Source organism: Malus sylvestris, chromosome 9 (assembly GCF_916048215.2).
Source record: "Malus sylvestris chromosome 9, drMalSylv7.2, whole genome shotgun sequence".
NCBI lineage: Eukaryota > Viridiplantae > Streptophyta > Magnoliopsida > Rosales > Rosaceae > Malus > Malus sylvestris.
This window is the reverse complement of record NC_062268.1, coordinates 11,961,022-11,973,299: the sequence shown is the minus strand read 5'-3', so window position 1 is coordinate 11,973,299 and position 12,278 is coordinate 11,961,022. Positions and strand designations below refer to the sequence as shown.

Below are 12,278 nucleotides of genomic sequence, written 5' to 3'. Positions count from 1 at the left end.
GTTGGTGGATCAGATCCTTCACCACCATCCTCGTCACAATCCTCTATTATCCCTTCATTGAGAACGCACGTGTTTCTGTTAGGGATTTCTAGACTGCGAAGCTGACCACCAAGATTAACTTCCCTTTCTCGACAAGTCGCGCTTGTGGACTTAGGTGTCACGGCGTTAAGGGGATTATGCGCCTGTGGCACAGTTTGTCCTATGTTCTGAATTGGCAAATCGGCTGTTGATTTTCCCATAGCTGTTTTCTTTTTACTGATCGCGTTTCAATTGGCATGAACTTCATAGTTTAGCATTAGGTCCCACTAGGCATGCCAAAATGTTGACCCTAAAAACTACCAAGCCTACGTGGCGCGCAGGCCGAGTAATCTATAAGCTAACTACGTCCTTCGGTGAATGCGGGGCGTGCCAACTCGTCGGCCGAGCTCGGCCGAGGAGTAAATTTATTGATGTTGCATTGGGTGCGCGGCTGACTTTTACGTCTTGCGATTGCGGCCGAGGAAGGAACACGTCTCGGCCTCTTGGGTTCTAGAACCTGAAGACAAGGCTACTATTCTTACGAAGTTCACGAATCGTCGTCATCGGATTTGGCCACAGTGATGGTATTCGTCAGAGTAAACTCACGCTGAATCGACACCAAAGTGTAAGGGCACAAATACTCAAAGCGGATATGAGTCTTAATAGTGAACGTGGTTCGGCCGTCTGAATGCCGAACTCTAAATCCCACTTAAGAGTATCTAATCATAAAATAACTCGGCGTGCAATGCGCCGAGCTCAGTAAGCTGTAACACCTCACTTCGCCGAGAAGGCTAATGAGATGACCTAAATCAATAAGGATTCGGAAACCCTTCTCGACTGAGACTTGGATAGGTAACCAACCGTCCTCGCTGCAGTGTTGTTGATGCCAACGGAAGATGCTATGAGATCGGCTGATTCTACGGCGACAGAGCTATCTATGCCGACAGAAGATATCACCGGTTGCTTTCACAGTGCTGTTGATGCCAACGGAAGATGTGTCAGCGGAAAGAGAAAATAAAAAAATCTCAAGTTGTTGAAAGAGTTTGCGCAGGGCAGTTGTGTGTTAGATTGGAAGGGCTCTAAACGATGCACAGCCTCCTCTATTTATAGCACCAGATACCTTCTAGGTCGAGTTAAAACCCTACTCAGATTAGGACTTCTTCTTCTAATCAAACGCCATCTCGAGTACTCCTACTCCCATCAAGATTTTGAACCTAACCTTTCATCGAGCCGGATTCACTTCCAGGTTATTAATCTCGCCGAGACTCCTTATTGCGCCAGGATTCGACCCGTCTTGCAGCATGACTTTACCGACCTAGGTTCGGAAGCCCACGAACTAAACGATCCATGGTAACCTTGTCGTAAGGCCTTCCGGGCCGAGAATGATTCTATACTCGGCCCAAACTGATATTTTGGGCCCAAACAAAGTCGTATCAAAATTAGCTGTGAATCAGAAAGCTAAACAAGCACAAGTTTTCCACATTGATGCTGTTTTCAAACATTTGGAGTGCTGATAATGTTGAACAAAATTGACTAATCATTTGATAATCATAAGGCTTCGATTCTAAAACCCAATTCAGTTCAAGAATACACAGACCATGGGGGAATAAAAAAAGGAATAAAAGAATACATATATATAATAAAGGAATTGGTGATACAAGAAAATGAATGCTGCACATGAGAAGAGAGGATATATGATCATCTGGATTTCTGGTCTCGCTTTCAAATTATAACCTGGATTGCTTGCATTCAGCTGGAAGGCCTTCAGGGAAGCGTTTAAAATCAGAGCAGTAGTTGTAGATCATGAACTTTTGTTGCACCCAACGAAGTCTTTTTCGACCTGCGGCATCAATCCCTTGAGTTTCCCATGCACTCTTCTCTGTCAATGGATTAGTAGGTATGGTTGAGGCACATGAGGATGATGATCCAGCAATACAAGCATCGGCCTTAAAATTTCTGTAAGTGGCAGTGAAAGGAGCTAGAGTCCAATTAGTCTTGACAAGGCCACCTCTTGTTGCCCATTCATCGGCATTCCAAAGACTTGAGTAAACCCTCATGGGCTGGGTTTTAGGGAATGGGACTCCAGCTGATTCCAAATTATTGAACACTCTGATTGGAATGCTGTCCACCAAGAATCTGCATAACATTTCATATGCATGCATTAGAAAGTGGATTATATAATTTGTGATACTGTCAACACGTCCGCTCACGTGTGACATCTGACCTAAAAAAACTGGTTAGTTGTGGGTGTATGCCCTTACATAATGTTTTGTCTGTTCCAAACAATTGAGTGGGTGTGGAAGGTCTTTGTGGGATCAAACCAAAGATGGAACTGTTGTTCTCTGCCCCCTTTTCCTTGGCTGAACACATTTGTATGGAGAGTGTACGGTTCACCAGTTGAATTACCCAAAAACTCAAAGTCAATCTCGTCATGAGTCAAACCTTCAGAAGATAACTGCATATATATATATATACATTTTTGTTTCAAAAATTAGCAATGCAATTGCATATATAACAAAAATGGAACAACAAAATTGAGACTACATCAATAATGGAAGAGTTTAAGTTAGGGCCAATATCTGCATTGGTTAGCAGTGGCCAATTAGTCCGTCTCTCTAAAATTTTCATAGTAACTAGTAAGGATTGAGAGTACTTACATAGTAGGTAGTGACAGTTCCAGCTGAGTTCCCTGGCACCAACTTGATTTGCATATCAATTCTTCCAAATAAGTACTCATTCTTAGATTTGAAACCAGACCCAGAAACCTGATCAAGGTTGAGTGTGAGAAGCTTTCCTCCGTCAAGTATCTTAGCGCGTCCATCGCCAAATGTAACGTCAAAGTCTTGATAGAAATTTCCAGCTTGGGCAGCCATGGCCATCAAAGAATTTATGAACAAAGAAAGAAAAAGTATCATCGAAACCTTAGACGAATAAAACATTTCTAGTAGTAGAACAAAAGACCGAGAGAGGTAGCAAGAGAAGTTTAAGCAGCTGCTTTGAAGGGAAATATGATGAGGAGTGGTAAGGCTGTTTGGGTTTTGATGCTATAATTTGAGTTGTGAAGCCCTTTATATAACTAGTATGCCGCGTTGAATAGAGCTGGCAGTATTTAAAAAATTAAAACCCTAATCTTAAGCTCCCTTTGCAGAACTGGGGGAGGTGTGCCTGGGGTTTTGACTTACTTGCACTGCCAAAGTTGATGCAATACTGTATTATATTGTACAATATAATACAAACTAGATCGCTGGCTGGCTGGGAACAGATTTGCAATTTGAGAATAGTGGCTTAAAAGAGAAGCAAAGCAGCACAAGAAGCCAGATGCTGGTTATGACATGTGAAGGAAGAGTTGATCGGCTTGTGAATCATTTTTAATTAGTTTTTGCAATGTCGTGATTTTGGAGCTACAACACGTACATTTTGGTTGTGGCGCTTAACATGCATACTTTTTACTTGTTAATTAAGGTCGTTTGATAATTTTTTTTTTTCTTTTTCAATTTGCAGTTTCTGTTTTCAGTTTTTTTAAAATTGAAAACAAAAGATAGAAAGCTACTTTTGATAATTATTTTCATTTTTTTTTTTTTTTTTGCTTTTCATATGATTGTCCCGTACAAGTATAAGTGAATAAGATAAATATTTGCTATATTGCTAATAGTAGTCTAGAATATATATATATATATATATATATATATATATATAAAAGAATAAGTTTAAATAAAAAATGATAAAGGAAGTATAAAGAACTTAGGGCAATGATCTACATGTCCCATTCATGGCATATGAATGGAGAACATAGTTTGAGATCAACTCGGAAGGACTAGTTGTAAGACATATTCTGAAATCACAACAACAAGACATTAGGATCACGAATAAATCAAATCAATATGAAATAGAGATCGACTAATTATATTGAATTTATCTGTAGAATTCGGAAGACATGGTTATGAAGGTGAAGCCATTGATCCTTGCGAACAAAGTAGAAGTAGTCTTCTACTTCCAATACCTCTCAATGAACTCTACTATCGAAATAGGCTTATAGTTTTCGTGAGTTTCTATTGGTATGGAAGCAGGGACGGCTCCTAGGTTATATAGCTAGGGTTTCAATCAATTCCTCCCTATTATCGGAAAGGATATCAACCCAAATCATATCTCATCAATTATAGTCCCATCATAACTCTTATTCCTTGTATTTACTTAATAAAGGCCCTTAATTGATTGCATGTAATTAGGACTCCAATATGTTTATTTTCTTAAGGCACCGAGAGTCCTAGAGATTTCATTAACTTGATTGCCAAGTCAACTATTCCCTCAATTATTCTCGGCATAATTCATTGCCATTCACAAAATGGTTTTACATTCTCCCACTTGAATGTCAATGAGAATACCTCAACGAGATAAATATATATGGTGATCACTTGAGTCCACTAAAGTATGCAATCATACCTTTCAAGCAACTTGTCACTTTAAGACTAAATGCAGAACCAAGGAAAACAAGGCACACATTGGACAGTTCCTTGCACTCCATGATTACATTCACACTTAACTCAAAGCACTATGTTACTATGTTACTAACAAAGTCATGATATCAAGAGCTAATAGTCAAAACATTAGCTCACAATAGTCGAACTGAAAATATGGAAATATATTTCAGTACAAAAGTAGTTCACAAAAGAACTCAACAAGGTTGGTAACTAAATCCAACTTTTCTGTCAATTTAGAATATAATAAGAGAACAAGTAAAATACGACATACTGCTTACAAAATCAGGACCTCTTATTAAAACTTATGAACAAAATTTAAACAAAATTACTCTTAAAGTATCAGCCACTAACACTTCAAATTTTTAACACAAAAGGTCATCACTTACTCCCACTGATTAAAAGAGACAAAATTATATAAATTATTATTACTCCCACTGATTAAGAGAGTAAAAAACAAAAAACTTTGTCAATGTCTACAAAATGAAACATATACCTTTCAAATACTCCCATTAGCAAAACATTAGTCATGAGATCTAAAACATAAAATTTGTGAGTTCAACATTTTTATTCTAGATATCTGTAGGGAGGTGACTCTTGTGACTGAAAAACTATACAAAATCATTTGGTCAGTTTTGTTCATCTAACATCTGACAGAAATAGAAAACTTTAACTAAATGTTTTATAATGCACCAAAAGCATATAATTCTATAATCATCTTTGGACAGAAACTAATTATATTAGGTTTGCATAGCTAAAACATAAAATACAAGGGTAAACGTTTATAGCTTCAACACTTTTGAGCAGATGAAGTATATACCATCTTGTCAATTCCATGCTTCTCTATACATTGATTTATAGTTGTACTGAATAAGAAAACACTTTTGAGCAGATTAATTATCCATCAATAACATATAAATCACAAGTCCAATTTCTTGAACAACATACAAGAATTAATAAGCAAAACACTTTTGAGCAGAATATACTCATTAACCCTTCTTGAATTTCCTACAAGATTAATTGCATATATAACAAATAAAATATAAACAAGTATGATAATGTACGTTTTATCTACCAAAACTATGACCATTAAAAGCATGCAAAAAATGATGAGTGTGAAGCCCATAATACATTATTTCTCCCACTTGGACAATCACTCAAAATTGTAAGATTAAACACTAGAGAAAGTGGTTTTCATATAACAAAATATAGGCTAGTTGAATCAATAAAGATCAAATACATACATACATACATATATATATATATATATATATATATATATATTTAAGTAGGTTAGAATTAAAAAGTTCCATAAATAAAAAAAATAAAAAAATAAAAACTTATGCATTGACTACAAATTTTATTTTAGTCTATGAGAGAAGACTCACATATGCGTTAAAGATTAGGTCATACATTAAACTGAAACCTAATAAGAGAATCCAAATTCAAAATTTATGTTTTAATTCTAAAACAAAGTCAATTAAAATAAACACTTAGATATCTCAATAACATCAATTTTTCAACAATAATTTTAATCCAATTTAGAACTCAAAGAAAATTAAGGCAAAAGATTTGGCAAATTTACCTACTCATTCTCGATTCTGCAAGATTCATCATGGAAGTAGTCGAGTTGTGGAGGATCAAACGAATTGCCAATTGCATGATTGTTACACCTTTGGGCAGAAACTAATCATGCAAAGAAAGTACCTACATAGCTAGCCAAAACATAAAATACACAAAATACATATAGCTTCAACATCTTTGGCCAGATGAAAATATGTTAAAAGTACTTTATGATTTGCTATAATACTAATTTATAATTGGTGAGTGATTTTCTGAAATTCCCATTGGGACAAAAGTATTCACCATATAAATTAGAATTCTGATTTTTCAAAATAATCCTTTAGAACAGTATTAAATAACCGTTTTGTTAGATATTCAATGATTCTCAAAAGATTCAATCAGACACAAAAGTATGTCGTTATTGACATTAAACAATAGAGTTCTCGAAAGAGGAAACATGGTTATTCAGTTATTCGATAGGGACCAAAATGATCAATTAGTAAACTGATGTCACTTTCCAATTTTCTCTCAAAAGACAATCATCATAATCAGAATTGATGACCAAACAAAACATTGGTTTAAGCAAAACAAACCAATACATCTTTAAATCAAAATTTAATCAGTGTTGTCTATATAAAATTCATTAGTATTGAGAATTTGCATATAATAAGGACATATTGGAACCATAACCTTGTATAATAATCGGTACCAATAGATGTGCACACCTCAGTGAAACAATATCACATAACAAAACTAGTTTTGAAGTACCAAAATTCAGCAGTACTACTTTAGTTTGCAAATTCACTAAAAACTCAATTCTCTTTAGATTGTCATGAAAATTTTCAAGTATGAAAAAGACATATATGACTACTATTTTGCAAAGTTTTATGATTTTTAAAATCTTATAAGCGAGCCAAAAATGAATTCGAAAAGAGAGTCTGCAGAAACAGCAGAAAATGTTTAGTACATACCTGAGATTACAAATTAACCAAATATTCGTTGTTCATCCGATATGCATCAAAATTTTCAGACATAAATTAAACATAAAAATCTATTATTTCCCAAAATTTCATCATTTTTGAGATTTTAAAAGTGTACTAAAAACAAATTCGAAATAAGTTGTGCTGCTGAAACAACAGAAATTCTGCAAAACATACCCGAGACTAAATAATTCACCAAAACTTCAATCTTCCTCCAATGTGCATGAAAATTTTCAGAAAATAAGTAGACATATAAATTGACTGTCCCCTAAAATTCCATAATTTGTTCGATTTTACAAGTGGGCTAAAAATAAAAACGAATGGAATGTGCTGCAGAAACCCGGTAAATTCTGCAGTACAGCCTCGAGATTAAAAAATTCACCAATAATTCATTTTCAAACCAATGCTCGTGAAAATTTTCATATTTAAAAAAAAAACATCTCAATGCATATCATACTAAAATTTCATGAATTTAGGAATTGCGTAGGTATATCAAAATAATATCACAAACATATTATGCTGCAAAATTCCAGTAACATAGTATCACACTTAAAAACAATTTACCATAAATGCATTTCTTGTACAAAAAGGATGAAAATTTTTCTGTGTATACAATCCATTATATAATATAACATGACAAATTTTCACAAAGTTTGGAGTTAGGAAAATCTATCAAAATCGTAATCAAATAGGACATGTTGCAAGGTATGCAAAACTCCATCAGTATTTCCCAAGCTCTACCAAAATTTCAGATTTATTCATAATTTAAATAAAACCAATTTACAATCTTTAATATGCTCAAAACACTAAAATTTCTTAAATAAATTAAAGGTTCATTTCATTAGATAAATAACCTTTAATATGCCCAAAACATTAAAATTTCTCAAACAAATTTGTTGACTCACAAAATAGTTGGTTTGGACAAAATAAACCAATCTATATGTATCAAAATTAGGCTTATATAAGGAACAATATCTCAACATTATTAATCAATCTCAACCATTAGTCATAAAATCCAAAAGAAATCACAAGCCTTGTGAGTGCATGATACATATCCAAATTTAAAATATGGAAACATGAAATCCAAAATACGTAACTCCTTAATTCTAAAAGATTCTTTATAATAGATTTTATTAGTAAATGAAATGAGTTAATTCAAATCAAATACAAAACGGGTAAATTAATTGCAATATTAATCTAGCTTAAATTCCCATAATAGTTGTATTGTGATGCACAACCCAAATTCAAGGAGACTACTAATTTCCCTTTTAAGAAAACGTATTAAAATAATTTCTCTTTATATGGGCAATATCAATAATTATGAAAATACTTTTAATCTCACAATAAAACAATTAATGGAATATATTTTAAATTTAGAATCTCCTCCAATTTAGATGATAATTACCAATTGATTTTAAAATCAATTCCATAAGGAAATCTACATACAACTGTGAACACGGAAAATTCCTGAAACGAAAGAGACAAGAACAACATGCACAAACAAATATTTTGTATTTGATGGTTTTTGGGTTATAATCTCTCTCTATTTTGATCCTCTGATTCGATCTCCGTAAGGTGTTGATTTGTGGATGTTTCGTTGATCCAAGGGCCGTTGAGGCTTGATCTTGGATGAACTGTTGGAAGTTTCTTCAAGGGGCCGTGGGCTTGATCTTTGAAGGTGGATTTGAGCGGATCTTCAAGGAGCTGTTGGGGCTTGATCTTGAGGATGAATGTTTCTTCAAGGGCCGTTAAGGCTTGATCTTGAATAACGGTGATGAACGGATCTTCAAGGGCTTTTGAGCTTGATCTTGAAGAACAGTGATGAACGGATCTTCAAGGGCTTTTGGGCTTAATCTTGAAGAACAGTTGGATGTGTGGATTTGTCGACGTTGTTGATCTAAAGGGCCGTTGGGGCTTGATCTTAAGATGAACGGATGATGAACGATGGTGCTTTCTTCAAAAGTCGTCGGGGCTTGATCTTGAATTGGTGGATGATTGTTGATCCAAAGGGCCGTTGGGGCTTGATCTTGAAAGAAACGATGAACGAAGAACGAAGAACACTTTCTTCAAGAGCTGTCGGGGCTTGATCTTGAATTGGTGGATGATTGTTGATCCAAAGGGCCGTTGGGGCTTGATTTTGGAAGAACGATGAACGAAGAACGAAGAACACTTTCTTCAAGGGCCGTCGAGGCTTGATCTTGAATTGGTGGATGATTGTTGATCCAAAGGGCCGTTGGGGCTTGATCTTGGAAGAACGATGAACGAATAACGAAGAACACTTTCTTCAAGGGCCGTCGGGGATTGATCTTGAATTGGTGGATGATTATTGATCCAAAGGGCCGTTGGGGCTTGATCTTAGGATGAACGATGAACGAAGAACGAAGAGAGCTTTCTTGATTCTTCGGGAACCTGGATGCTTGAGAGCTTCGGAGTTTCAGAGCTTCAAAGCTTCAAGAATTTTGCATAATGATTTTGGTTCCTTTGAATGAATGAATTAGCCTTCTATTTATAGAAATTTCCAAGGCCTAATTTTGAATATAATATTCCAGATGAAATAAGTTGTTTCTGCCAGGTGTTGACACGTGTCCTGTTTGATGACTTTTCCAACTTATTTCGATTTTTTGTTTAGACACACGCTACGTGTAAAATTTATGTAATACATGAGCGTTGAAACTTTGATTTATCGGTCAACATTTATTTACCGAAATTTCGATGTCTACAAATGCCCCCACTTCAAGGCGCGTCGTATACATGTGCTTGTCACGTGTAGGAGATGCGTTTTGAAGTCCCTTATTGTAGATGTCGATCCAAGGGCCATCGAGGCTTGATCTTGAATTGGGCTGAAGATTTCTTCAAGGGCCGTTAAGGCTTGATCTTGAATTGGGCTTGAGATTTCTTCAAGGGCCGTTAAGGCTTGATCTTGAACTTTGTTTGAAATTTCTTCAAGGGCCATCGAGGCTTGATCTGGAAGGTTGAAATTGGACCACAATGAGCTTCATGTGGTAGATGATATTTGGCTTTGGTAGTGGATGAATCGGCACGTATTTTATTGCGCTTGTTGACTTTCCACAGCTTTGATTTTGAACTGGGTTGGAGGATTTTCTGGATTCCTCCAATTGTTTGAACTTACTCTTTATGTGGAGTTGGATTTGATTCAAGGGTGATGGACACTTGATCTTGAATCGTACTTGTGATTTCTTCAAGGGCCATCGAGGCTTGATCTTGAATTTGGCTGGAAGCTTCTTCAAGGGCCGTTGAGGCTTGATTCTTGAAGGTTGACTCGAACACATGGCAAGCAGGCACGAGGTGAAGGTGACGACTTGTTGCTTTGTTCAATCTTTCTAATTCACACTTGAGCAGTTTGGTCAACGGTATGATCTTCAAAATTGATGGGCTTTTCTTCCAGTTGGTGACTTGATCTTTAAAGATTTGATTCAAGGGTGGTGAATCGGCACGTGCAGCCCACAACGCCTAGCGAGTCGACCCAAGTATTTGAGGGTCAAAACGAGTCTTCCACCCAGAGTGATTGCAACCCTGATGATATGAGATACTTTTTTATTTTGAAGAAGTAGCGGATGAATCGGCACGTGCTTTGTTGTGCTTGTCTCCACATGCTTCAATGTATTATTTCCCTTGCCTTATCTATTCTTTTGGCAGAATGTGGCATTTGCTCGAGTTCCTCAGTTCAGACTCCTTCTGCTGAGTTGACTGCGCCGGCTGCATTCTTCTCTGCTTGTTTCTTCAGGCAGATGTGGCAGCTTCTTTGGAAGTACACCAGCAGTGGGAGACGAGTACTCGAAAGCAGTGCTAGGTAGGCAATCAGGGAAGGGTTCCAAGCAGTCGGTTCCTTACCCGAGTTTGAGTGGAGGTTCCGGCATATTGTTTTCTTTATCCTTGTCTTTGTAGGTAAGAACATGGACAAAGGAAAGGATAGGGAGAACGCATGATATGAGATACTCTTGCTTTCTTCCCTGGTGATATGAGATACTTTTGCTTTGGAGTCATTGGCTTGCAGAGGTACCCCAAGGAATAAGGAACACTGAATGACTCGAGAGGTTTCGTTGGGAAAGCATTTTTGGAGATGAAGAAAGGCTCTGTATGTCTACCTTGCTATGGAAGGTGAAGGTGGACAGTTATAGGAAATCCTTTAATCCCTGTAGAGGTACTATTCTTTCACTCGTGTCGGCAACCATTGAGTGATTGATCAGTATGGCTTCATGTGCTTTCTTCTTTATCAGAAATCTTTGACAAATTATCCGTAATTTCCGCCAAGCTGAGTGTGCATGTGACAGGTGTTGACACGGCTGAAAAAGACTGGCACCTCTTCGATATCTGGGATTGGCTCTTCGACTAATTGCCCGTGATTTCCGCAAAGCTGAGTTTGCGTGTGACGGGTGCCGACGCGTCTGGAAAAGCAAGATGCTTCTCCGATTTCTAAGCTTGCCTCTTCGATTTTTGAATTGGCCTCTTCGAATTCTGAGCTCGCCTCTTCAATCTCTGAAATCCCGTCGAGTGCTGATTTTTTATAGAGGCATGCAGTTCGTTTCAAAGCACACTTGAATTTTCGCTTGTAGAAACTCCATTCTTGCACTTCTAAGATCTTGATTTGTCCGGTCTCTTCTTTCTTTCAACACTTTTGAAAAATGTCTGGCCCCTCCGACCGTCGTCTTGACTTGAACCTTGGTGAAAAGGCAGTCCCGCCTTCTCCAGACAACATATGGTGCCCATCCTTCATATCCCCTACTGGTCCTCTTACCATTGGGGATTCGGTGATGAAGAATGATATGACCGCTGCGGTGGTGGCCCGGAACCTTGTCACTCCTAAAGATAACAGACTACTTTCCAAACGGTCTGATGAGTTGGCTGTTAAGGATTCTTTGGCTCTCAGTGTGCAGTGTGCAGGTTCTGTGTCTAATATGGCCCAATGCCTATTTGCTCGAACCCATCAAGTTGAGTCATTGGCGGCTGAAGTGATGAGTCTCAAACAAGAGATTAGAGGGCTCAAGCATAAGAATAAACAGTTGCACAGGCTCGCACATAACTATGCTTCAAACATGAAGAGAAAGATTGACCAGATGCAGGAATCTGATGGTCAGATTTTACTTAATCATCAGAGGTTTGTGGGTTTGTTCCAACAGCATTTGCCTTCGTTTTCTAGGGCTGTACCGCGTAATGAAGCTCCACATGATCAACCTCTGGCTCCTCTTCTTCCTGGAGTTCCGCCAAGTGGTGAGGCTTCAAA

General features: G+C 37.1%; 1 protein-coding gene across 1 annotated transcript; it reads right to left on the bottom strand.

The window, feature by feature from the left end:
* Nucleotides 1-1,537: 1,537 nt before the first annotated feature.
* On the bottom strand, nt 1,538-3,039 carry LOC126583856 (xyloglucan endotransglucosylase protein 7-like). Its single transcript, XM_050248390.1, has 3 exons — nt 2,676-3,039; nt 2,280-2,473; nt 1,538-2,154 (listed from the first exon to the last, which is right to left on the bottom strand). Exons 1-3 carry the CDS (start codon nt 2,955-2,957, stop codon nt 1,746-1,748), a joined length of 885 nt encoding a protein of 294 aa, XP_050104347.1. The 5' UTR covers nt 2,958-3,039; the 3' UTR covers nt 1,538-1,745.
* Between the last annotated feature and the right edge of the window lie 9,239 nt (nt 3,040-12,278).